The sequence below is a fragment of the Mercenaria mercenaria genome, chromosome 2, assembly GCF_021730395.1.
Source record: "Mercenaria mercenaria strain notata chromosome 2, MADL_Memer_1, whole genome shotgun sequence".
Taxonomy (NCBI): domain Eukaryota; kingdom Metazoa; phylum Mollusca; class Bivalvia; order Venerida; family Veneridae; genus Mercenaria; species Mercenaria mercenaria.
In genome coordinates this window covers 77985046-78013040 of record NC_069362.1, presented here as the reverse complement: position 1 = coordinate 78013040, position 27995 = coordinate 77985046, and the positions used below count along the sequence as shown (strand labels likewise).

The 27995-nt window shown below is 37.4% G+C and overlaps 1 protein-coding gene across 2 annotated transcripts; it reads left to right on the top strand.

Annotated features, from left to right (window-relative positions):
• The first annotated feature begins 114 nt into the window (after positions 1-114).
• On the top strand, positions 115-27853 carry LOC123564375 (cell division cycle and apoptosis regulator protein 1-like). Of its 2 annotated transcripts, none has more exons than XM_045357909.2 (21): positions 115-193; positions 2354-2417; positions 2732-2856; positions 3206-3420; positions 3668-3782; positions 4266-4323; positions 4739-5024; positions 5934-6159; positions 6562-6842; positions 9496-9703; positions 10336-10422; positions 13465-13611; positions 13982-14050; positions 16169-16360; positions 19257-19388; positions 20118-20177; positions 20659-20737; positions 21229-21413; positions 24509-24644; positions 24942-25181; positions 26750-27853. In XM_045357909.2, exons 2-21 carry the CDS (start codon positions 2363-2365, stop codon positions 27031-27033), a joined length of 3180 nt encoding a protein of 1059 aa, XP_045213844.1. In that variant the 5' UTR covers positions 115-193; positions 2354-2362; the 3' UTR covers positions 27034-27853. The 2 variants fall into 2 exon arrangements, with proteins under 2 accessions (XP_045213844.1, XP_053393003.1); XM_053537028.1 differs by having other exon boundaries at positions 161-193; positions 2723-2856.
• Positions 27854-27995: the final 142 nt, after the last annotated feature.

Here is a 27995-nt window from a genome sequence, read left to right as displayed (position 1 = left end):
CAGTGATTTTTCAGCCTGATATGACCACACAACAGTTGATTTATAACAGAGAAATTTGTTCTGTCTGCACCTATGCACTTTCTAAATCCTACTCAGGAAAAACTTCTACAATATTTTTTCGTTTAAGCAGAATTGTTCTAAAATGTGAATTTGTCTACCTACGGAGTTTTTTCTTCCTCGTAAATATTTAGAGGTAAATTAAATGATTTTTTTGTGTCATTAACTAGATCTGAAGTTTAATTAACGGGAATTATCGCAGCAGGCATATAAAACGTTCCGTTACGCGCAGTCGGTTTTAAGTTGCGACAGATAAATCATATTCACTACTAACACACACACCAGTGACAAGGGCAGATAATCCGTATTGTTCTTGTATGGTCGGTTACAGTTTTATCAAAATTATTTAGTAAGAGACATGTACTCTGAATAAAAAGTATAGTTAAGATGTCGATGTATGTAGATGTATGTTTTATACACATTCGTAAAATAGTTCTGCAAGTCGTGTACATGTATGCTACATTGGATTTCGGATAGGATTTCAGGCTATTCTTAAGGCTCTCCCATAAGAATAGTGAAAAGCCCACAGGTATCTATTCCTAGGGCTCTCCAGTACGAATCAGGCGGTTATTCCTACTGCAGTTTTGTGTTACACATCGTACTGAATTCATTTGAATGATATAATTTTACCCAACTTTTTTACTTAAAATTCTGGTATAACACATTTTGTTACATAAACAAGCAGTTTTAATACAACGAATTTGTCATAAGTTATAAAATAACTTACATTTAACTGAAATTTGTCTGCTAAATAAATCGGAAAACGATTGTTGGTTGTACAGATGTAGATGTAAATACATATGTATTATTGATCAATGTTTTGTGTATATACAATCTGATAAATGTGTCTTTTTAAGAATCAACATTTGAATACAGATGTAGCTGAACTGCTTTGCATAAACAGTTAAAATAGTCTAGTGAAAGATGGGTGCTGGATATCTTATAGTAATGGTTCTACATCATCACCTACAACATCACGGTTCCCGCTGTGGGTCACCAATGGCGCCAAATGCGACAAAATGTAAATTCTGGCGTTAAAAGTCTTCAATTGGCGAATTTCATTTGCGCCAACTAGATATCACATTGATTGATCTGATCTTCTGATCTTTCTCACGGACATAGTAACGGATAATCGGATATTTAGCGATACATGAAGACAATACACCAACGTGTCGATATTGATTTACACCTTGGGACATAATTTTAAATTTTGCCAAGTCCCGAGAGTTTTCTTCCTTGAAAGAACGATTCAGTCAATCAGATTTGCCAAATTTAGCCCCGCCTACTTCTACGAAAGGAAATGAAACAAAATATTTGCTGCGCGCCTCGTCTAAAGCTCCATCCATTTTCTTGATGCTAAAAGCACGAGATAAATTTACAAGTTATTTTTAATATCAAGCCGATTCGCCAAAGTAGTTGAGAACCGAAAAAATACTGGCAATTATGACGTCAAAGCACGATCAAAAAAACATATTATGCGATCGTAAAACTATCGATATTAGACAATATTAGATAAATTTGCGCGATTGTAAAATATCAGTGTTAAATAAATCTATGCATTCGTTAATTTCAGTCGCGTTTATAAAATTTCAGTCGAAGAATCTTCGAGATACAAAATGAACTAAAAGTAGTTCTTTTGGTTCTTTTACATGCCCAATGTATAGCATTGATACACCAGATGGATTTTTAAAAGCCCTACCCTAGAGCTTCAAAATAAAGAGCTACTTTTACCTTTAGGTGGTATTTTCGCTATACATTAATATGTATGAAACGAAGTAGAAATCTAGATATATATATAACGAAACTTCAAGCCTTTTTAAAAAGCTTTTGAAAAGTCATGAAATAAAATAAATCAACCCAGTTTGGGATAAATGACCTTATATAATATAAATTTTGAAATAAAAAGTTGAAAAATAAAGAGCTAAATATTCATGTTTTAAAACATCTAAGTAGTGAAAAATGGCAAACTATATGGTTAAAGTATCAAATGAAAAAAAGATTGAAAAAAAAACAAAAACAAAAATGGTATGTCGCCCATCACAGACTATTGGCTCCAACTTTAGAGCCACTGGTGCAAATTTTTTCTGATTGGCGAATTTTTTGACGATAAGTGAAATTGACCCAGAGGAAACCCGGCATATGACACATGGGCTATAACTCTGGCAACAATATTTCATGCATTATGCCCTCTGTTGTGTAGAATATTAGTTAATTTTGATGTACTTTCACTATGGCTGATATTAATTACTGAATAGATTTGAGAATTCAGCAAAATAATAAAAGTTAAACATTTCAGGTCAGGTAAATGATGGCACAGTTTGGAGCAGGGAAGAACCCACCTTGGGCAAGGACTGGAACAGGTTTTTATTCTTTTTTATGTTAAGCAAACATGATTTGATGAAGGCATTGACACTGGCAGCTCTCTGCTGTACAGGATACATGAATGTGTTAGTGTTATACACTATTTTGAAGTGAACTTATACACATGTGGCCTTAATGTTCTTTATTTCAGTTTCGTTGATTTATTATGTTAAAAGTAAATACAGCTTATGAAAGGCAGTCGATTTACAAAAAAACCATATGTTGTAATAATGTACCGTTCTCCTTGCTTGAAGTATGCAAATAGCAGCTGTGTTCTGTTTCAACCAGAATGACCTACTTCCAGAATTTTCAGGTGTGAGCATGACGCAGCAGATGTTGACCCCAGGAGTGGCCACACAGGCAGTATATAACTTGGCAGCTCAACAGAACCTTCAGTCACAGTTCCAGGCACAACAGATGGCTGCAGCAACTATGCAGGTACGGGTGAGCTTGATACTACTATTATAGTACTAAGAAAATTGCTGTGTTAATTGATCTGTATCAAGATGTGGTATTCTCAGTTGAAAATTTGATTTGTTCCAAATGTTCTGTATAAACATGTAGTATTCAGGTCAGTAATTAGAGTACCTTTATGATTAATTAGCTTTACACTGGACAGTAAAAGTAATCCATCAATGTGGAATTAATTACTGTTACAGCTAAATTCAAAAGATGGAATTTGTTTCTTGTCTTCTGTCTGGCAAAACTTTGTATGACTTTGATAAAATGTCATAAAATTTGAAATGCTCAGCAACTTTCCCCCAATTTTGCATGACTGACTTTTCAGACGATGCAGCAGCAAGCAGCAATGTTACCACAGCCAGGTATCGCCATGCCTACATCTCTAGCCTCGGCAAATATGGGGGCAATTAGTTACCCCACATTGAAGACACAACAACAGCAACAAGCCTCACAACCTAAACAGAGAGTGTTCACAGGATCTGTCACAAAGCTCCATGATAACTTTGGTTTTGTGGATGAAGATGTTTTCTTTCAGACTACGTAAGTTTATTTGTGAATAGTTAATGTTTTAAATAGTAGTGTTCAGATTTATAAAATTGAACTTCTGCTATATATTTTAATGTTTCTAATATTAAGATAAAATAGAACATTAAATATTGAAGCATTGTTTCTATGTCCTGGTTAAGAAAGTTTACTTGATGTATTAACATAATTATAAGAATTTGAAACAAATGTTGATGTAGTGTGTAGAAATTTAAAAAAATGAATGGTTGTTTTCTCTCTACAGGTGTGTAAAAGGTCAGATGCCAAAGGTTGGGGACAGAGTTCTGGTAGAGGCCCAGTACAATGCTAATATGCCATTCAAGTGGAATGCCACTAGTGTGAAAGTGCTCAATTATCAGGTAAATAAAGTTCACTTCAGGTAGAAGAAGAATGGTTGAGCTGAATATTTATAATTAGGGAGGTGGGGGGTGTGTATTTTGGCCAAAAGTGGTGACTGGAAATGCAGAAATTTTGGTTGCTATTGTCTCTGATAGCTGTTTTAGCATCAGTTAATCAGATATTGATGTTACAATTGGGAATGAAGTACCACTTTCTCTCTTTAAAACTGTAATGACTTCCATATTTTACACAAGAAAATAACAAAATATTAATGGTTGTTCATGCTTGTCTTACATCATTTTTACAGACAAAAGCTGCTCAACAAAACATTGAAATTTGTTGATTCCATTATATTTAAGAGAAACCAGCAAAAGCTAATTTTTGTTTGCTAAAATACAGACATTACTTAAATGAACTTGTTTGTATGAACAAAAATGTTTTACTGTGAAAATTATATATATATGGTGAAGCAGTGTGATATGTTCATATTTTACCTGTTTCAGACTGGAGGTGCTAGTTTACCAGGGAGCAAACCTCCAGCTTTGATGGATACTGCTACAGGTAAAAGTCCAGCTTTAGTTCTATCATATAGATTTGTATTAAAACCAATGAGTATGTTGTCTCTATAGATGGTCACAATATTAAGGCAATAAGAAAATTGTTCTGATAAAGCTAGAAAAATAAGAATTATTTTAGAGAAATATCAAGGAACTATATATTCAAAGTTTCATTGTGAATATCAGACTTGCAATTTTTGAGGACTGGTCCTGATTTCAGATTTTTGGCTGTCAGAATTTCCCTAGCACTATTGAAAAGGGAAATTTCAGGCTTTGAAATGTAGGTTTTCATGCTTTTTGTTTTAAAAAGAATAGCAGGCATGGAATATGTATCGTATCTTGCATGTTAAAAAGCCTGTGGTTAAAACATTATTATTCACTGGCTGGAAGATTCTTTAATCAGTGGTTCATACTTGTAGCTCGTGGAAATCGAGGTGACAGAAATAGATCTGGTGGCAGGAGTTTTGATCGGGAACGTGACCGTGAAAGAACACGCCGTCGTGAAGAAAGAGAAAGACGTGAACGTAGAAAGTCTGAGGAAAAAGATAAAGAAGGAACAGAAGAGAAAGAAAAGAGGAAGAGGTCAAGGTCACCCCGTAAATCAGGATCTCCATCATCTTCTAGAAGGTCACGCTCTCCAGTCAGGCGGAGACCAAGGATTATACCTAGATATGTTGTTCAAGTACCCAAAGTTATCCTCACAATGTAAGTTCTCTATGTCCTCCTTGAATAAGAGACCATTAGTACAAAATTATTTTTTAAACGTAAGAATTGTGCAGTAATTATGTGCATTTTGTGCCCCCCACCCCCACCCTCCATGAGTGGTGGGGGCATATAAATTTGCTCTTGACCATCCGTCCGTCTGTCTGTCCTTCCAAGAATGTTGTGTCGCGCCTAGCTCCAAAAATATTTGACATAGAGTCACAGAACTTTACAGGAATGTTGGTCAGCATGTGTAGTTGTGCACCTGGGGTTTCGCGTCCGGATTCATTCAGTCATGTAGGAGTTATGGCCCCTGACTTTGTAAAAATTGGTCATTTTAGTGTTGTGTCATGCCTAGCTCCAAAAGTATTTGACCTAGAGTCACAAAACTTTACAGGAATGTTGGTCAGCATGTGTAGTTGTGCACCTGGGGTTTCGCATCCGGATTAATTCAGTCTTGTAGGAGTTATGGCCCCTGACTTAGTTAAAAATTGGTCATTTTAATGTTGTGTCGCGCATAGCTCCAAAAGTATTTGACCTAGAGTCACCAAAGTTTACAGGAATGTTGGTCAGCATGTGCAGTTGTGCACCTGGGGTTTCGCGTCCAGATTCATTCAGTATTGTAGGAGTTATGGCCCCTGACCTAGGAAAAAATTGTTTAACCTGAGTCATTAAACCATGTTACAGTGGCAGGAGTGGGGGCACCTGTGTCCTAGGGACACACATCTAGTTTTTGCTGAGGTAGCCCAGGCTTCTGTTGGCACTGGAAATCTTTTTCTTTTTTGGTAAAGAATTTCTTGATGTAAAGCCGGAAACTTCTTATGGTTGTCTTGTTTCAGTGAAAATTATAAGTGTTTATCTACTGACACAATTGGAGATGTTTCAAATATTGAAATGAGAATGTATTTTCAGGAAAGAAGCCAGTGTTGTGTCCTTGAAATCAAGATACAGTAACATGTACATTCCAAGTGATTTCTTCAACGCAGAATTCCCATGGCATGAGGCATTTCCCCTTCTTAGACCATTTCAGCTTGGTAAGGCCTGTACATTCCATGTGATGCACAAAGATATAGATAGAGTAGGACAAAACACAGCCGTACTTGATCCACCTGATGCCGATCATCTCTACAGTGCTAAGGTAAACATGATAAAAAAACGAAGTTAAGATTGGAAATTTTCAAATGTTCCTAAATTTCCAATGCCTGTAAATTTTCAAAACAAAGGGAAGGTTTTAAGTGCTGCTAATTTTTGAAGTTTTCAATATTCGTTGTTCTTAGTGTAAGCTCCTGACATAGACAAAAGAAACATGCTTTATGCATGTAAACATTGTTTGGGTATTCATTCTATTGAGTAGAAATTCCTAATGCAGTTGTTTTTGTTGCATTTTACATGATTTTGGAATCCACTTTCTTGGACATAGAAATACATGTACTTAGAATAGATCCAGACAGTATTTCCTTTATAGTTGATACATACCATGATCTTGTATTCTGTAAATATATTGGAAAATGAAAAAGTATGTATGTTATTCTTATGACAGGTAATGCTGATATCTTGTCCCAGTCTAGACGAATTGTACCACAAATCATGCTCGCTGTCTCAGGATCCAGAGAATGTGCAGGAAAACTTCGTGCATCCAACACGCCTCATTAACTTTCTTGTTGGAGTGAAGGGAAAGAATGAGCCTATAGCAATAGGAGGACCGTGGTCGCCCTCGCTTGATGGTGCAAACCCGCTAGAGGACCCGAAAGTGCTTATCAAGACTGCAATCAGGACAACAAAGGCTCTTACTGGAATCAATCTCAGTTCATGTACACAATGGTGGGTTACTTTTGTTCTTGTTCTTTGTCTTAATGCAATCCAAAATAATTGTCCAGAAAAAATGGAAATAAAGAAAAAACTGTTCACTTAACTTCTCAAAATTTCATAGACATTTGAAATAATGATAATTAAAATTGCAATTTTTCTTTGTTTTGTGTATGAAGAAGGCTGTTTTTATGAAATATTTGAGTGGAAGGTTACCACTGTGAGTTATATTAGCATACATTATCTTGGTGGCTACGACTTACTGTGTACATGAAGCAGTTGTGAAAAATCCTAAAAGAGTTGATATTGTTGTTTTTATGAAAGCTTTTAAGTTACCATTTTGACCAATGTCTGTTGTGTCTAACATGGTAATTCATGTTAATTTGTAAAGATAAAAATGCTGTAGTTTAGCCTACTCTTTAACTAGTTACATGGTAGACATTTTCAAAACTTTCCTGTACTTATTCTGTAGACTGTGCAACATGTACATGTCAACCTTTTAAGAGTCTGACCTATACATGTAGAGCTGCACAGAAAAAGTAAGAAAAACACTAATTCAGACAAGAGGTTATGAAGTAAAATATCTTCAGCACTAGGAAAACAAGAAATTCTCCCGTCCTTTTGGTACCTCAGTGTTGAAAATTTTTAACCAATACATGTCAGTTGTAAGAAACTCCTACTACTTATTATTTTGACTACCCTTTTTTATACTGCTGATACCAAATGAGCCGTGCCATGGGAAATTATTCAAAACCAACATAGTGGCTTTGTGACCAGCATGGATCCAGACCAGACTGCGCATCCGCGCAGTCTGGTTAGGATCCATGCTGTTTGCTAACGGTTTCTCTAATTGCAGTAGGCTTTAAAAGCGAACAGCATGGATCCTGACCAGACTGCACGGATGCGCATGCTGGTCTGGATCCATGCTGGTTGTAAAGCCACTATGTTTGTTTTCTCATGGCACGGCTCAAATGTTGTTGAGAGAAGGATTAAACTGATGAAATAGCAGTTTGTATTTTATTCTGTAGAAATTTTAAAGTGATATGTAATTGTTGACATGTATTTGCCTAATTGGGAAACATAATTTTACTGAAATTTCAGTTTAATTGTTTAACAATTGAAAATTGAAGTGGATTATATTGTAACAACTTTCAGTGCTATCACCCATCTTTCTTGGATTTATAGTTTTTCTTCTACATGTGTGCATGAAAATTTTCTCTTTATTTTTGATCAAAGTTTAGTAAAATAGGGTTATTATAATAGTAGCTCGATCTGGGATGCTGTATTTGGCTTTCGTGGATTTTGGCAGATTGGATCTCACGAGGCATGCAGGTAAGTGTGATCCGTCCATGCAAAATCCACGAGAACCAAATACAAAATCCCAGATCTAGCTCCTGTTATAATGACCCTTTTATTAAATACCTCCAACTTTTGATTTTTTTTTTGTTATCGAACGAAATCTTCAATGTCGATTGATGTTAAAACAGAACTGAGTGAAGTTTTTATGTGCGCTATTTATAGAACTGTGTCAGATCATGCATATTAATTGAAAGTAGTCTGGCAACATACAATACAGAAGGTACAATATGGAAATTTTTTCTGCCTGTTTATATTTACTTGCGAAATACAAGCCGATTTTTTTTTGACAGAATTTATATAGGTATATCATAATACTGAATATCAGACAGTTGTAAGGTTGGAACTTATATTTCTAATGTTAAATCCTTAAGTATTTAACATGTCAAGAGATTCTGCTTAATATTTTAATTGTATAGATGTGTTGCAACACGATTAAGGCAGTTAGTGGTATTCCATATTGAAATACATTACTGTCTTAAGAGCTGAAGTCAGTCTTTATTCCTTGCCAGGATATATTTAAATTTTTCAGTGGCTGTTTTCGTCATCAAAGATGGATGCTTAAGTCACATTTGAATCTTTGCATGAACATGAACATTTCATAAATTTAAATTGAATCATTATATATACCATTAGACTGGATGAAAGTCTGATAAATTTAATTGTTAGCTTGTCTGATGTTTGAAAATAGTCTACGAGGTATTGTTTAGGTCTGCCTTTTCTCAAAAACCATAAGAGCTACAGCTTTGAAACTTTGCACACTTGTTTGTCATTGTTAGGTTACTATGTAGGCCAAAAACCATAACTCTGATATGCATTTTGATAAAATTATGGCCCTTTTTGTACTTAGAAAATTTCTGGGATAAAATTTTTGTTTAGATCCACCTTTTCTCAAAAACTATAAGAGCTACATCATTGAAACTTTGCACACTTGTTTATCATCAGTAGGTGATTGTGTAGGCCAAGAATCATAACTCTAATCTGCATATTGTCAGAATTATGGCCCTTTTTTGTACTTAGAAATTGTGAACTATAACTCTTTTCTTACTTACTGACCAGCACTTGCAGACAAGCGATGGCACCCATAGGCAGTGCTCTTGTTGTCATTGACCAACATGTACTATTTTATGAAAATTGTATTTCACTTTGGAAGATGTTCTAGTGAGCTTTTCCACATATCTTCATTCTAACTCATAATCATCTATCAAATCATTTCATATTTCATTACATCTAGCATCATATTTGCATTATCATTTTTCTGTCCATATTTCATATCTATTGACATGGCTATTTTTATCCCCAACTTAAACAGGTATCGAGTAGCAGAGGTGCGTTATCTGCGCCCCGAGGAGACTCACAAGGGCAAATTAGTTCCAGCTCGTGTAGAGACCAGTGTCATCTACCTCCCCGATGTTTGGAGTTGCGAGCCAACGCACCTTGAATGGGAGACTTTACAGCTAGCTTACAAAAAACAACTTCAGAAAAAATTGGCGCAGCTCGAGGGGAAAGAGGATGCTCAGGCAGAACATATTCTCCATATTTAACATTTAATCATGTTGTTTTTTATTTCAAATAGCTTTGATAGAAACCAAACCTTGGGGTTCAAATTATGTGAACTATGAACTATTTCATCAAGTGGAGATAGGCTACCCAGTCTTGGAATGCTGGTGCATTTCCTTCATGATGGACATTTTTCCCCCTTTTTTTTGCTCCCATTTTTATTTTTTCATTTTTTTTCATTTTTTATCATTGTTGTTGCTTCCTGTATGAAAGAAATTGCCTGCCAGAATAACCGACCTGGGAAATATGGGGAAATGGATTTGCATTGTAGTTGAGGGTTACTTTTCATGCATTTCTTAGTTTGTGATATATTATAATTATATATGTTTGTATGAATGTCGGATGATCATCTTATACCAAAGCAGATGTGTGTGCTAACCATATAAGTTAGTCTCAGTTTTCAACATATATTGCTGTGACGGATCAGAGTACTTCGGTACCAGTCAAAGAAGAAGCTTAAATTTCATCAGTCTTCTAATCTTAAATATTTGAACAGCTAGAGAAAGAGAAAGGTTAATGATTGTGTAGACTTGTGAATTTTGTTTCTATAAAGTTCTCTGTTAAAACAATGCTTTTCTATCATCTCTTGTAGGACGAAGATGAAGAGGGTATGGATGAGTCACTCGGAGAGAAGAAGGATCCCACCCACTTCTCAGAACTCGACCCCAAGTCTATGAAGGTAAGGTAGTATTATAGCTCGTAAAGACATAAGTCTACGTATTTGTTCAGCATTTAACATGGCCATTTACCAGCCATGTTATATGGCATTTTACCAGCCACATTGCATGACTATTTACTAGCCATCTTATGTGACCATTTAAAGGTAATCTGACATGGCCATTTACCAGTCACCTTACATGGCCATTGACCAGTCATTCGACATGACCATTTACCAGTCATATTACATTGGCGTTTACCAGCCACCTTGTATTGCCATTTACCAGTCATCAGACATGGCCATTTACCAGCCATCTTTCATGATCATTTATAAGTCATTTTGTCATGCTATTTACCAGTCACATTGCATGACGTTTCACTAGCCTCTGCACATGGCCATTTACCATCCATTTTACATGACACCTGAAATGGTCATTCACCAGCTACCTGACATGGCTGTTTACCAGCTACTTCACATAGTTATTTATCTGTCAACTTACATGGCCATTTACCAGCTACTTTACCTGGTAATTTACCTGTTAACTTACACGGACATTTACTTGTAACTTTACATGCCATTTACTTGCCATCTTATATGGCCATTTTCCAGCCACTTTATGTGGCCATTTATCTGCTATCTTACATGGCCATTTACTAGCCACTTTATGTGGGCATTTACCTGCTATCTTACATGGCAGTTTTCCAGCTACTTTATATGCCATTTATCTGCCATCTTACATGGCCATTTTCGAGCTACTTTATATGGCCATTTACCTGCCATCTTACATGGCCATTTACCAGCCACTTTATATGGCCATTTATCTGCCATCATACATGGCCATTTTCCAGCTACTTTATATGGTCATTTACCTGCCATCTTACGTGGCCATTTTCCAGCTACTTTATATGGCCATTTACCTGCCATCTTACATGGCCATTTTCCAGCTACTTTATAGGGCCATTTACCTGCCATCTTACATGGCCATTTACCAGCCACTTTATATGGCCATTTACTTGCTATCTTACATGGCCATTTACCAGCCACTTCACTTGTTCATTTACCTGCCATTTAACATGGCCATTTACTAGCCCTTTATATGGCCATTTTCCAGCTACTTTATATGGCCATTTACCTGCCATCTTACATGGATGTTTACCTGCCGTTTTATATGGCCATTTACTTGCCATCTTACATGGCCATTTACTAGCCACTTTATATGGCCATTTACCTGCTACTTTATATGGCCATTTTCCAGCTACTTTATATGGCCATTTACCTGCCATCTTACATGGCCATTTTCCAGCTACTTTATATGGCCATTTACCTGCTACTTTATATGGCCATTTACCTGCCATCTTACATGGATGTTTACCAGCCACTTAATATTGGTCATTTAGCTGCTTTATACGGCCATTTACATCTTACATGGATGTTTACCTGCCGTTTTATATGGCCATTTGCCTGCCATCTTACATGGCAGTTTACCAGCCACTTAATATTGGTCATTTAGCTGCTTTATACGGCCATTTATCTGCCATCCTACGTGGCCATTTACCAGCCACTTTATATGGCCATTTACCTGCCATCTTGCATGGCCATTTTCCAGCCACTTTATATGGCCGTTTACCTGCCATCTTACATGGCCATTTACTAGCCACTTATATGGTCATTTATCTGCCATCTTAACTGACTATTTTCCAGCCACTTATATGGTCATTTACCTGCCATCTTACATGGCCATTTTCCAGCCACTTTATATGGCCATTTACCAGCCGCTTGATATGGCCATTCACTTGCTATTTTACATGGTCATTTACAGGCCATTTTATATGGCGATTTACCTGCCATTTAACATGGCTATTTGCCAGCCACTTTATATGGCCATTTACCTGCCATCTAACATGGCTATTTACCAGCCACTTTATATGGCCATTTACCGCCTTGGTAGCCTAGTGGTAGGGTGTTGGCTTCAAGTGCGGGAGGTCGTGGGTTCGATCCCTGGCCGCGTCATACCAAAGACATAAAAAATGGTACTAGTAGCTTCCTCGCTTGGCGCTCAGCATTAAGATGATAGTACTAGGACTCGTCAGCCCAGTGTCAGTTTAATGTGACTGGGTGGGGTATCATGTCCCGTGTCTATGGTGTGATATTCCAGTGAGGCAGCACTATAAAGGTGGGCATTGTGCTCACTGCTACAAGTAGACACCGTCAATTATATGACGGAAAAATTGTTGAAAAAGACATTAAACCTGAACACACACACACATACATGGCCATTTACCTGCCACTTTACATGGCCATGGCCATGGCCATTTACCTGCCACTTTATATGACCATTTACATGCCATCTTACATGGCCATTTACCAGCCACTTTATATGGCAATTTACCTGCCATCTTACGTGGCCATTTACCAGCCACTGTATATGGCAATTTACCTGCTATCTTACGTGGCCATTTACCAGCCACTTAATATGGCCACTTACCTGCCATCTTACATGGCCATTTACCAGCCACTTTATATGGCCATTTACCAGTCGCTTTATATGGCCATTTACCTGCCATCTTACGTGGCCATTTACCAGCCAATCTATATGGCCATTTACCTGCCATCTTACGTGGCCATTTACCAGCCACTTTATATGGCCATTTACCTGCTACTTTACATGGCCATTTACCAGCAATGAAGTCATCTTGATGAGTGTCCTGTAACATTTTTAGAAGTAATGGCTATTTTCACATAAACATTATTAAAATATGTTAAGACTAATTATTATAGAGCTAAACTCCTCGAATTTTTTTTATATCCTATGAATGATCTGTCTACTATTGAATACTTGCTGATTATGTTGATCTGAATTAGACTTGATGATAATCACTTTTATTCTGTTTACTTAAATTTCTGTGGATACCCAGTACTGTTGTATTGCTCCTATTTGTCATATTAAATACATTGTTAGATACTGTTTTAAATTTGGCTTATCGGTCATTTATCAGATAAAATATCAATTGACCTACATAGCATCATAAGAAAGTTACATATACATGAAAGTTTACATTCTAGATAATTGATTTACGGAGGGAATTAGAATGTCGCAATTTAAGTTCCAAAGGTCTGAAGTCTCAGTTAATCGCACGATTAACAAAGCAGCTGAAGACTGAACAGGAGCAAGAGGAAGAACATGCAGCAACTAAAGCTGAGGAGGTTAAGGTTAGATACTCACATAGTCAGAAAGTGTGCTTTAAGTATCATCCATATATACACACACTTTTAAATTGATTTCTAAAAGTCCACATTTGAGCTTTCACAGAGAAGTATTTTTTTAAAACCTATGAGAAGGTCAAATTCTATTACTGTTTTGCTGGCCTCAAGTGCCTTGCCCCTTACCATTGTTTGATAGAGATTTCCTTTGAAGTAAAGCAAATGGCTTGGTTTAGGAAGGTCTGTAGTTTCTGACTTTCCCTGCTTGAAACAAATGCTTGGTGTAACTTGTAGGGATCATCTGCAACATTTAGAATAGAAATTTTGTAATATAACTTTCTGTTTCCATGTCAGTTAAACCAATGAATTTTTTTTACAGCAGGAGGAGCCGAAAGAGGAAGAAGAGAAGATGGATACAGAGGAAGATGAAGAAAAGAAGAAAAAAGAGGTGATATTTCTTGCTTGGAGTTCTGAAGCTGTAACTATTATATCTGTTTGTCTGTATGAAGTCCAGATCAATCTGAAAACTGGGTTACCTGAGGTTTGAAACTAGGTCACAAGGTAAAAATCATAGAAAAACCTTGTTTACACTCTAGAGGCCAAATTTTTTACTTGATCATTGTAAATCTTTGTCAGAATGTATGACTTAGGTCAGAATTGGGTTACCTGAGTTTTGAAACTAGGTCATCAGGCCAAATTATAGAAAAACCTTAAAAACTCAAGAGGGCCGCCATATTTTGTACTTGATCTTCATGAAACTTTGCCAAACTTTAGATTAGCTTCAAAGCTGGGTTATCTGACACCTTAAATTAGGTCAATAGGTCAAATCATAGAAAAAGCTTGTTAACACTCATAAGAGGCCACGTTTTCTGCATGATCTTTCTGATACTTTATCAGGATGTTTCCTGTTAAAAGTCTGGGATAGGTTTGTAACTTTGTCACTTGATCAGATTATAAAAAAAACTTGCTTTATGATCTGCCTGCTTTACATAAAACATGTTCATAAGGATTATCTCTCTGAAATCTACTTTGAATAATATCACAGAATGTTTCTCTGGTGGTCCTATACCAAATTTGTTAAAATTATTCAAAGCATGGTCACCAGAGATGTTGGTCACTTTTTCATATATATATATATATATATATATATATATATATATATATATATATAGAGCCCTGGTATAGAGTTTTTAGCTCGACTATTCATAGAATAGTAGAGCTATTGGACTCGCCCATACATCGGCGTCCGCATCCGCATCTGCGTCCTGATTTGGTTAAGGTTTTGTATGTAAGCTGGTATCTCAGTAACCACTTGTAGGAATGGATTGAAACTTCACACACTTATTCACTGTGATAAACTGACCTACATTGCACAGGCTCCATAACTCTATTTTGCTTTTTTACAAAATTATGCCCCTTTTTCGACTTAGAAATTTTTGGTTAAGGTTTTATATGTAAGCTGGTATCTCAATACTTACTAATGGGAATGGATTGAAACTTCACATACTTGTTCACTGTCATGATCTAAGCAAGTCTCATAACTCTACCCTTTTTTTTTTCAAAATTATGCCCTTTTTTCGACTTTGCAGTTTTTGGTTAAATTTTTGTATGTAATCTGATATCTCAGTATCCACTAATTGGAATGGATTGAAACTTCACACACTTGGTCACTGTCATGATCTAACATGCACTGTGAAGGTCCCATAATTCTACTTTGCATTTTTACAAAATTATGCCCCTTTTTCGACCTAGCAGTTTTTGGTTAAGTTTTTGTATGTAAGCTGGTATCTCAGTATCCACAAATTGGAAAGGATTGAAACTTCACACACTTGTTCACTGTCATGATATGACATGCAGTACAGAGGTTCAATACCTCTTCTTTGCATTTTACAAAATTATGCCCCTTTTTCAACTTCTGTATTCATTCAATTGACAAGGCTGTTGAATAGTCGAGTGTTGCTGTCCTCCGACAGCTCTTGTTCCTATATGTACGTAGTGCATACTTAAAAATCATATCTCAATTGTTATATGTATCATTAAGACAGCTTTTGTTATGTCCCAATTTTAAAAGATTCCTAAACTGTCACTGCTCTATTTTGTTTGGAACAAACAATAATGGTACATTACTTTCATGTGAGGAAGTCATCAGTCTGGCTTACAGGAGATTAATTGGTTCTACCCAGGTGCTGTATCATGCCAGAGATAATGTGTGAAGGTGTACTTCTGGTCTTCCTTCACTATCAGAAGCTGCAAAGTCACCTTAACACCTGTAACTATTTCAGTGTGACATTAAACACAACAAAAACAAAGCAAAATGCTATATTTGTATTGCGATTTCTTCTGCAGAACATTTTTGGGGAGGGGTAGGAGATGAAATGAGATAACAAGACTGAAACAGGCACTTGGAGGATTGCACAAACCTGTTATAGGTGAAAAATTAATGTTTGTTTTGCAGAGGTCCATCAGTTGTGATCCATCTCTGATTTTCAGTCCTGCACCAGTTCTCTGAACATCTGCCTTTAAGGCAGTAGAAATCAAACTTAAACTTTTTCACTTCCATTTTCAGGAAGAGGAAAGAAAAAAGGAAGAAGAACGTAAGAAAGCCACACTGGAGAGACGATATACACTACCCGATAAAAAATCAATCTTAGTCTACCCAAATGCAGCTGCAAAGGGAGGCAAATTTGACTGTTCTGTTATGTCACTGAGTGTACTGTTAGACTACAGACCTGAAGATAACAAGGAACATTCATTTGAGGTCAGTGCTGTGTGTGATATCATTAACTTATTATGCTTACTTTGTATTTTATTATATACCTGTATAATAGGGCTGTAACAAGTATCCAAGTACTCGAATATCCACAAATTCAACCAAAAGTTCGAGTATGGATATTCGTCATTGTCGAGATTGTTGGATTGCGATCTTTTTCATTAATACATGCAATAATATTATGTAAAATTCTATCAATAAAACTAAATTAAAGCCACATTAGACGTCTTCAATGAATTTTCTTGCACATCTAACTTGATTACATGTTGTCAGTTTCTAAACCGGATGTAAACAAATAGGTTTAGGTAGAGTTAGCATTGGTCTTATATTCAAACCAAAATTAATGTGAAATCTGTCAAAATAGTGAATAAACATTTATCATTTAAGAAATTAAATTCAATAAAAAGTTAAATACGCAATTTCTTTCCAATAAATAAAGTTTTCTTATCAAAAAATGCGAAACTGCTACTAAATGTTGTGATATTATTGACTGATGTCATATATCGTTCATCTGCAAGTATGGCCGAACATTACAGAAGTCCAGTATGCTTGACTAATTAATGAGCAAAACATTAAACATAAGTCAAAACTGTTAAATTGAGCACTATGAGAACTGCAAAGTTTAGATTCCATAAAGAAAATGGTACTTATATAACAGTCTTGCATTTTTATATCATTATAAGTTGTTGCTGGTGATTCGTGGTTTGATCTGTGACTCGTCAGCCCTGACTCCCGGATCAGATCGCCACTTGTCCGACAATCCACAGCCCTACTATATAAATTCTGTAAAAAAATTGGCTTGTATTTCACAACAGGCAGAAAAAAAATCTGTATTGTACCTTCAGTATTGTATGCTGCAGGACTACTTCCATTAATATGCATGGCCTGACACAGTTCTATAAATAGCGCACATGAAAACTTCACTTCGTTCCATTTTAATATCGATAAACATTGAAGATTTAGTTCAATAACAAAACAACAAACAAAAGGGTAGAGGTATATAATAAAAAGGTCATTATAACAATAGCTAGATCTGGGATTTTGTATTCGACTCTCGTGGATTTTGCAAGGTCGGATCACAACCGGGGCTTGCGCACCTCATGAGATCCAATCTGGCAAAAATCCACTTGAGCCGAATACAGCATCCCAGATCGAGCTACTGTTATAATAACCCTATTATATGTCATGATTGTACTTTTTCACTTGTTTCTACAGTTTTGCCTTATAACCTGAATAAGAAGAGCGCAAAACTGCCTATCTACAGCTTAGAGTTTGCTAGTTAATCCCCCGCCACGAGTGGTGGGAGTTATAGGAATGGTCTCCGTCCATCCGTCCGTCCGTAACACTTTCGTATCCGCTCCATCTCGCCTAAACCCCTTGAAGGATTTTCATGAAACTTGGGTCAAATAATCACCTCATCAAGACGATGTGCAGAACTCACGAGTCAGCCATGTCGGCTCAATGTCAAAGGTTTTAGCCTTCCATTTCGTGTCTGCTCTGTATTGCCTAAACCCCTTGAAGGATTTTCATGAAACTTTGGTCAAGTGATCACCTCATCAAGACGATGTGCAGAACTCATAAGTCAGCCATGTTGGCTCAAGGTCAAGGTCACAACTCTGGGTCAAAGGTTTGAGCCTTCCATTTTGTGTCCGCTCTGTATCTCCTAATCCCCTTGAAGGATTCATATAAAACTTGGGTCAAATGATCATCTCATCAAGAGGATGTGCAGAACTCATGAGTCAGCCATGCCAGCTCAAGGTCAAGGTCACAAAGGTTAGAGCCTTCCATTTTGTGTCCACTCTTTATCTCCTAAACCCCTTGAAGGATTTTCATTAAACTTGGGTCAAATGATCACCTCATCAAGAACTCATGATCAGCTATGTCAACTCATGGTCAAGGTCACAACTCAAGGTAAAAGGTTTGAGCTCTCTATCTCCTAAACCCGTTGAAGGATTTTCATGAAACTTGAGTCAAATGATCACCTCATCAAGGTGATGTGCAGAATTCATGAATGAGTCATGTCAGTTCAAGGTCAGGGTCACAGCTCAAGGTCAAAGGTTTACCCTTTCACTGTCTATAAGAGTGGCAGGGGATTTAGCTGTCTTTCAGACTGCCTTGTTCAGTTGTCTACCAGAGGGAGTGTACTGTATGAAAATTCAGCAGAACTCATTCATTCTGTCTCCTACCAAAGCGCATGTTCTTGCAGAAAGTATAGCTGAGGTCATTAGTTCTGTCCCTTACCAAAGGGAGTGTCCTCATTGACAATTTCACGGAAGGTAGTAGTTGAAATTGATTTGTGTATCACCTCTGAATTATGTTGTGAAGTTGTCATTTTTTGGCAAACTGTTGAAAGAAGAAGCAGGGCTGTTGTACTTGCATCGCCTTTGCATTCAGATTAAAGTTTTATGACAAGCTTCTCAGTTACACTGTATTTTCTTAAGTACTGCCTTAGCTATCATAAGCTGCACATAAGGGTTTTTGTTTATGAGGGGCACACATCTGATAGGTAAGGTTCAATTATCGTTAAGGTCAAAGTCACTTGGATCAGATTTTTAATAGAGCTGAAAAAAGTTTCATTGCCAGCTTCTCAGTTTCACAATATCTTCTTAACTACTGTCTCTGTACACCTACCCCCTGTCCCAAACCCAAACACCTTCCCTGGGGAAAAAAATACATTCCCATACTTAATGTATCAGCTGTTTTCTATTAAGGAAGTTTAGTACTAAATAGTACGCAGTGCATGAATATTGGTTGGTAAAGCAAGAGGCATAACTGAACTGAAATACTGTTGAAATTTTTCAGTAATCACTGTCATTTGAAATTGTTCATTGTCTCACATCTCTGTCTGTTTGTATCTACATGTATGATTATATGCTTGTTTTAGGTGTCATTGTTTGCCGAGCTGTTCAATGAGATGTTGATGAGAGATTTTGGTTTTACCATGTACAAAAATTTGTGTGCTGCTCCTGAAAAACCAAAGGAAGAGAAGAAAGACAAAGATAAGAAAAAAGAGGATGTAAGTCTGTTTTCTAACAGAACTATGGAGGAGTATTTCAGTAATGAAGATTTCTCTTTTAGTGAAGAATAATTTTTATGCCCCCAAAGGGAGGCATATTAGTTTTCAACTGTCCATAGGTTCGTTCGTTAGTGCGTTAGTTCATCACAATGTTACTTTTTTGCATGAAGGCACTTTACTCGCGAACCACTGCACCCAGGACCTTCAAACTTCACATGCTAATAGTACTTATTGAGTACACGACCCCTATTGACTTTGGGGTCACCAGGTCAAAGGTCAAGGTCAAAGGTCAAGGACAGCTCTTGTTTTTTCAAGGTTGAATGATAAATTGACCAATAAACATGTCATGTATTCATGTAATATTACCCGAGTTAGACACTTAATCTTTGTCTCCAGTTTAAATCTGGTAAGAAGTGAAATTAGATTGGTGACCCGATCACCAGGGACAAGTACTTGTTTGAAATCTTGGAAGTAGCATTCATGTGTAGATTACATTTGTTAATACTTTCTCTGCAGTTTAAATGAAGTAATTAGTAAAATTAAACCAAAGTGAGAAATTACAGAAAAGAATACAGCTTATCTGTATTTCATACAACAACCAAAGAGAGAGTCAAACTGTTGGCAAACAAGTAGCCATTAGATAAAATAGTTGTTTTATACTAGATATGACTAATTGTATGAGATTGAGAGCAAACTAAAGCAGTAATACCGGTACTTAACATATTTCAGGAGCCAGCTACCAAGAAAAAGAAAACAGATGAAAAAGACAGAAGAGATTCAGATAAAAAGGTAAAACTTAGTTCTTATATGTGATCAACAGTGTTGCTTAAACAGGAATGGAAAATAAAAATGTGTCCACTGATAGTGTTGCAACTTATACATTTTGTTGATATGCGAAACTTTGAAAACTGTATGTAAAATTGGTAAATATTGAGATTTTTTCACTCATGAAGTAATTTTAATTTGTAAGGTTGGTTTGTAATGGTAATAAAACAAATTATTTGAAAAGAAAAGTTTTATGATGAAATACAGTTAACATTTCTATTCAGGATGTTTGGCATGAACCTTTTGTAGTGCAACATACCAAAGTTATTTTAAATTTCAAAATGAACCTTGAGTGACCTAAGGTTCTATATTCAAAATGAACCTTGAGTGACCTATGGTTCTATATTCAAAATGAACATTGTGTGACCTATGGTTCTATATTCAAAATGAACCTTGTGGGACCTGTGGTTCTTAGAAAATGATAAATAGACAAAATGTTTTACAGGATGAAGAGTCAGAGAAGAAAGATGGAAAGGAAAGTCCAGAAAAGAAAGATGACAGGAGAGACGAAAAAGATGATAAAAGTAAGAAAAAGCAGACTTGTAAATGTCTACTTTTACAAAAACTTTTACAAGCATACTGGACTTTTGCTATGTCACATATTGTTTGTTTAATGTCATGACAAGCTGTTGTCTTATACAAAATTATGCTACATTGTATTTATATCAATCTGAGATACATTATGTTGATAAAACAGAAAAACAATTTGATACTGTAGTTGAAACATGTCCCCCACCCCTTCTGGACACACATTTTCCTTTTAAAAGTTTAAATCCTTCCTTAATAATTTAAAAACATACAAGACAGTTGCTAATGTGTAAGTGACAAGAAATTAAATTCACCTGAACAAACATTACATATAAGAGGAAGAAAATTTGGATAGCCTGATACTGGCAAATTTTGTATATTTACTAATGCAAGTTTTTGTTCAAACTTTGCTGAGATATGCCAGTATTTGGTTTTCCAAACTTCCTGACTGTTCCCTTTTTTAAGTTGTATTTTATGTTTGTTACAGAAGATGATAAAAAGAAAGAGAAAGATGACAAGGACAAGAAGAAAGAGAAGCGCAAATACACGACAATAAAGCCAGAACTCTTGCTTGCTTGTATATACTTTGACCAGAATCATTGTGGATATATATTGGACAAAGATATGGAAGAAATCATGCATGCTATAGGCTTGGCTCTTTCTCGAGCTCAGGTAGGAATGTGTGTGATATAGACTTGGCTCAGTCTCATGCTCAGGTAGCAATGACTGCTATAGGCTTTTCTCAGTCTCAAGCTAAGGTAGGAATGTGTGTGGTATAGGCTCTTTCAGTCTCAAGTTCAAGTAGCATTGTGTGTGGCATAGGCTTGTCTCTGTCACAAGCTCAGGTAGGAATGTGTATGGTATAGGCTTGTCTCAGTCTCAAGCTCAGGTAGGATTGTCTGCTATAGGCTTGTCTCAGTCTCAAGTTCAGGTAGCAATGTGAGTGGTATAGGCTTATCTCTGTCTCAGGCTCAGGTAGGAATGTCTGCTATAGGCTTGTCTCTGTCTCAAGCTCAGGTAGGAATGTCTGTGGTATAGGCTTCAGTCTCAAGCTCAAGTAGCAATGTCTGTGGTATAGGCTTGAGCTCTGGTAGGAATGTCTGTGGTATAGGCTCGTCTCTGTCTCAAGCTCAGGTAGGAATGTCTGTGGTATAGGCTCATCTCTGTCACAAGCTCATGTAAGAATGTCTGTGGTATAGGCTTGTCTCTGTCTCAAGCTCAGGTAAGAATGTCTGTGGTATAGGCTTGTTTCTGTCTCAAGCTCAGGTAGGAATGTCTGCTATAGACTTGTCTCTGTCTCAAGCTCAGGTAGCAATGTGTGTGTTATAGGCTTGTCTCTGTCACAAGCTCAGGTTGGAATGTCTGTGGTATAGGCTTGTCTCTGTCTCAAGCTCAGGTAGGAATGTCTGTGGTATAGGCTCGTCTCTGTCTCAAGTGCAGGTAGGAATGTCTGTGGTATAGGCTCGTTTCTGTCTCAAGCTCAGGTAGGAATGTCTGTTATAGGCTTTTCTTGGTATCAAACTCGGGTAGGAAGGTGTGTGGTATAAGCTTGTCTCTGTGTCAAGCTCATTAGCAATGTGTGTGGTAAAGGCTTGTCTCTGTCTCAAGCTCTGGTAGGAATGTCTGCTATAGGCTTGTCTCTGTCTCAAGCTCAGGTAGCAATGTGTATGGTATAGGCTTGTCTCTGTCACAAGCTCAGGTAGGAATGTCTGTGGTATAGGCTTGTCTCTGTCTCAGGCTCAGGTAGGAATGTCCTTAGTATAGGCTTGTCTCTGTCTCAGGCTCAGGTAGGAATGTCTATGGTATAGGCTTGTCTCTGTCTCAAGCTCAGGTAAGAATGTCTGTGGTATAGGCTTGTTTCTGTCTTAAGCTCGGGTAGGAATGTCTGCTATAGGCTTGTCTCAGTCTCAAGCTCAGGTAGGAATGTGTGTGGTATAGACTTGTCTCTGTCTCAAGCTCAGGTAGGAATGTCTGCTATAGGCTTGTCTCTGTCTCAAGCTCAGGTAGGAATGTCTGCTATAGGCTTGTCTCTGTCTCAAGCTCAGGTAGGAATGTCTGCTATAGATGTGTTCCGGTCTCAAACTCGGGTAGGAACGTTTGTTGTATATGCTTGTCTCTGTCTCAAGCTCAGGTAGCAGTGTGTGTGGTATAGGCTTGTCTCTGTCTCAAGCTCAGGTAGGAATGTCTGCTATAGGCTTGTCTCTGTCTCAAGCTCAGGTAGGAATGTCTGCTATAGGCTCGTCTCTGTCTCACGCTCAGGTAGGAATGTCTGCTATAGGCTCGTCTCTGTCTCAGGCTCGGGTAGGAATGTCTGCTATAGGCTTGTCTCTGTCTCAAGCTCGGGTAGGAATGTCTGCTATAGGCTCGTCTCTGTCTCACGCTCAGGTAGGAATGTCTGCTGTAGGCTCGTCTCTGTCTCAGGCTCGGGTAGGAATGTCTGCTATAGGCTTGTCTCTGTCTCAAGCTCGGGTAGGAATGTCTGCTATAGGCTCATCTCTGTTTCAAGCTCGGGTAGGAATGTCTGCTAAAGGCTCATCCCTGTCTCAAGCTCAGGTAGGAATGTCTGCTATAGACTTTTCTCTGTCTCAAACTCAGGCAGGAATATGTGTTGTATAGGCTTGTCTCTGTCTGAAGCTCAGGTAGGAATGTCTGCTATAAATTTGTCTTTTCATTACGGTGTATTCAACCGCACTGGTCAAGTATGTACTTATATTGACCACTGAAAATTTCTTTATTCTCAAACTAACCAATTAGAAATGAGCTCATAATGCTGAAATGTTTATGAAATTAAATAGTGTGAATTCTACATTCAGTATCCCTTTAGATAGAAACAGTGTTACAGTAGAATTCCGCTATTAAGACCACCCATGGTTCTTTGTAAAACTGGTCTTATTAGCGGTCTGGTCTGATTAGTGGACAAGGCTATACGGGGAAGGTCTGGCAGATAATAACACATTGGAATATAATCAAGACGCAATAATGGCAAACACAGTGTTAAATTTATATGTAGCTTTATTTTCTTTAATTTCTTTAGCCTTAAATACTCAAACTGTGTATTAATTAAGGACGCACTTAACTGATAATGATTTGAATTTTGTTCAATTAAAGACAATTACAACAATATCAAACAATTTCAAACTTCATTCTCCGCTGAAAACAAACGTATTTACATTAATAATAACAAACAAACACCGTTTAGATCTAATTAAATCCGTTTTAATCCAGTCAGTTCGATCAGCGGGCATTCGTCTAATTACAAACAAATTAATTATTTCAACAATTTCTTATGTTAAAATAGCGATGTAAAACACCAAACATCTTTAAATAAGAATTTCAGAATTTCAGACAATCAAACAGTTTGATACGTTGTTTTGATAACGTTTAAAAGACTTGTTAGCAATTAACGGATAAATACACAATGTACACGCTTAACGTGTTAACACGATATCGCACGTGTTCATTCCCGTGGCGATTCGCGGTAACATACAGAAAAATTTGAGTGGTCGTAATTGCGGTGATTAATTAAGTGTGAAAAAATCAAATAGTTCTGAAATTGGTGGTCGCATTAGTGGATTAGCGGTCTGGTCGCATTTTCGGACAAACGACCATTGGTTTTAAGAAGGAAATATTCTGTTCTTTGCAAAATCGGTCGTATTAGCGGTGCGGTCGTAATTTCGGCGTGGTCGTAAGTAGGAATTTTACTGTACTTTATTATGTATTTAATGGTAATTGTTGGAAATCAATCTTTATACATTGTGTTATTATAGGTGAAGAAAATGATAAATAAGGTAGTGTCTAGAGATACGTTCAACTACCGTAAACTGACGGATGAAGCAGTTGGGGAGGAGGAAAAAACAACAGAATCAAATGAGCTTGAGGTAGACTTGGAGAAACTCGCAGCTGGTATGTCTTACATAAGTGATTTATTCCATTTATAGTAATGGTTGTATTGTATATATCGTTATGGAACTTTACAGCATCAGTGTTTTTTAAGGAGGATTAAAGAAAATTATTTTAACTGGGTAAATTAGTGTGCAAGCTTTTACCTCTACTGTAACAAGTCTCCAGCATCGTCCAAAAATATTGGGTAGTAGTTTCCATATTTGAATGATAGACTAGTAGTTCCCGCAAACAATGTTAACAGTACAATATTTAAAAAAATGTGCTGATTATTTTTAAGGGAGCTTTTGTTTGTTTCAGGTAACTACGGTATGTTGATTCAGAAGAAGGAAGACAAGAAGGATGAGAAGAAGGAAGGTACACAAACAACTCCTGCTGGTAAGAAGAAGCCAGTGAAGGGTGACACTGAACTGCTGTCAGGGATGGTGATGTACAATGGTGCCATGCTAGACATTGACAGTCTGTTGCAGAGACTCAGTAAAGGAGAGAAATCCATGGCAGAGTTTGAGAGACTGGTACAACATGTGGAGAATGAGAGAGGTATGCTTCATACAACATTACTGCATGACCACATATAAATGTAATTTCTACAAGGCATTTTGCATGATTTTTTTTTGCAAATTATAGGTCTCATATCGCATGTCATTTCTTGAAAGGGTCTTAGAGTTGAATAACAGTTTCTAGCTGTGTAATGCTGATGGAAAGTTAACATCATTTAGAAGTAATACTGGCTCAGAGCTTTTATTGATGGAAGGGTATGTAAAATGTGGACTGAAGATTTAAGTGCTAGAGGGGAGGGGGGGTGGGCTTGAGGGGTGTTGCACTTTTAATCTCAGAGGGGGTATGTGGAGGTTTACATGTCCTAGATGGGGACATAAGGGGTGTTGCACATACTAGAGGGGGCATGAGGAGTGTTACATGTCCTAGAGGGGGACATAAGGGGTGTTGCACATACTAGAGGGGGGGGGGGGCTGAGGAGTGTTACATGTCCTAGAGGGGGACATAAGGGATGTTGCACATACTAGAGGGGGCATGAGGAGTGTAACATGTCCTAGAGGGGGACATAAGGGGTGTTGCACATACTAGAGGGGGGGGGGGGGGCCTGAGGAGTGTTACATGTCCTAGAGGGGGACATAAGGGATGTTGCACATACTAGAGGGGGGGCCTGAGGAGTGTTACATGTCCTAGAGGGGGACATAAGGGATGTTGCACATACTAGAGGGGGCATGAGGAGTGTTACATGTCCTAGAGGGGGACATAAGGGGTGTTGCACATACTAGAGGGGGGGCCTGAGGAGTGTTACATGTCCTAGAGGGGGACATAAGGGATGTTGCACATACTAGAGGGGGTGGGGGGCCTGAGGAGTGTTACATGTCCTAGAGGGGGACATAAGGGGTGTTGCACATACTAGAGGGGGGGGCCTGAGGAGTGTTACATGTCCTAGAGGGGGACATAAGGGATGTTGCACATACTAGAGAGGGCCTGAGGAGTGTTACATGTCCCAGAGGGGGTCATAAGGGGTGTTGCACATCCTAGAGGGGCCTGTGGAATGTTACATGTCCCAGAGGGGGTCATAAGGGGTGTTGCACATACTAGAGGGGGGGCTGAGGAGTGTTAGATGTCCCAGAGGGGGCCATAATGGGTGTTGCACATACTAGAGGGGGGCTGAGGAATGTTACATGTCCCAGAGGGGGTCATAAGGGGTGTTGCACATACTAGAGGGGGGCTGAGGAATGTTACATGCCCTAGATGGGGACATAATGGATGTTGCACTTGCTAGAGGTGGGGCATGAAGGATGTTATACATACCATTCCTTCTTATGAATAGACTCATTCAGACCGAGTATGCTGTTATTTAGCTTGATAATGATTGTTATTTAGCTTGATAATGATTGCATTATGTTTCTACAGGATCTTCTTACAGATTTTATAAATTTTCTATGCTAATAAAGCCCACGGTAAACATTTCAGACGGAATTCATGTGCTTCCAATTTTGCATTTCTTTATAATTTTACTACAGAATGCTTCATCAGTGTTAAAATTCATCACAGTTCTCAAATTTACTGAAAGTATATGTTTTCTTACTTAATATTATATCTGTTACCAGATCAAGTGAAGAAAGAACTGAAGAAGAAGGAAGAGACATGTACAAAGTTGACATCAGACTTGAAATCAGTGAAGCACGAGTTATCCGTGCAAACAAGAATCACAACTAGTTCAGAATCAAACAATCGTAAATATCTGTCAGCTCTCATGGAAACCCAGACTTTTGTTTCAAACCTAGCGCACACAGTGACCTCTGCATTAGGAGAAATGGCAAGCATTAAGGTGGAGAAGTTTGAGGGAGGGGGTCAAGTGAAGCAAGAACCACAGAATGGCTCTGACCATTAATTAAACATTTATCCACTCTGTGTTCAACAGTACAATATTATGATGATTATGATTCCAGGTATAGATTTAATCTGTGCTAAATATAATCTGCAGATGTAAACTATTGTCATGCAGAAAAATCAAAAAGTTTTAAGTGTTATGTTACTTTTGTTGTTATTTTGTGACACCTTTTGGTAGTGAACTTGGATTTTGATGAATGTGTACAGAAATAGCTGTGGGAATACATGCATGGAAACAAAAACTGATCTTTGGTCATATTTGGTTAATACTGCCAACATTGGATATATTCATTTTGTAAGGTTTTAGAATTTTAAATGAGAAGTCACACAGAGAGAGGTTAAGTGTTTCATATTTTGTTCTTGAATAGAATGTCATTGTATGCATTGAGTCTAATAAGTGTTGTTTTTGTTTTATCATTGCTGTAGTAGAGAATCGAGGTTATTTTGGTTGTATCACCACACACATTTGGATTATTTTATTTATGGGAAAGTTGTCATTGTAATGCAGAACTCTTATTGCAGTGTTTTGCCTGCTTACATTTGGGTGTAAAAGATACCTAACATGTACCTGTGTAGTAGAGTTCAAGTTTGACAGTAGAGAGGTATCACAGGACTGTATTGCATGTATCCATTAGTCATTGTCCGCACTGATTCAGGGTACAATAAACTACCAATATTTTACCCTTAATATGTTACTTTTGGGCTTTTAGCAGACAGTATATTAATGAATTGGCATGCAGATATTATGTATGTTTAAATATGACAATAAATATCTGTACAGGGAGCTTGAAAAGATAAATAAAATGTTTCAGAAAACACAGGCATTTTGTTTTTCATATTTTGTTTTTCATATTGTACTTTTTACTTTCATAAATACTTAAAATATCCTTGATAGGGTGGACAGAAAAATTTAATAAGTAGTTTATTATGCCCCCGGGCATATAGGGATTGAATTGTCTGTCT

Coding starts and splice junctions, on each gene's coding strand:
- LOC123564375 (XM_053537028.1), top strand. CDS start 2,363: ATGATGGCACAGTTTGGAGCAGGGAAGAACCCACCTTGGGCAAGGACT. Junction 3,421..3,667: donor GATGTTTTCTTTCAGACTAC/GTAAGTTTATTT, acceptor TTCTCTCTACAG/GTGTGTAAAAGGTCAGATGC. Junction 21,414..24,508: donor TGGCTCTTTCTCGAGCTCAG/GTAGGAATGTGT, acceptor GTGTTATTATAG/GTGAAGAAAATGATAAATAA.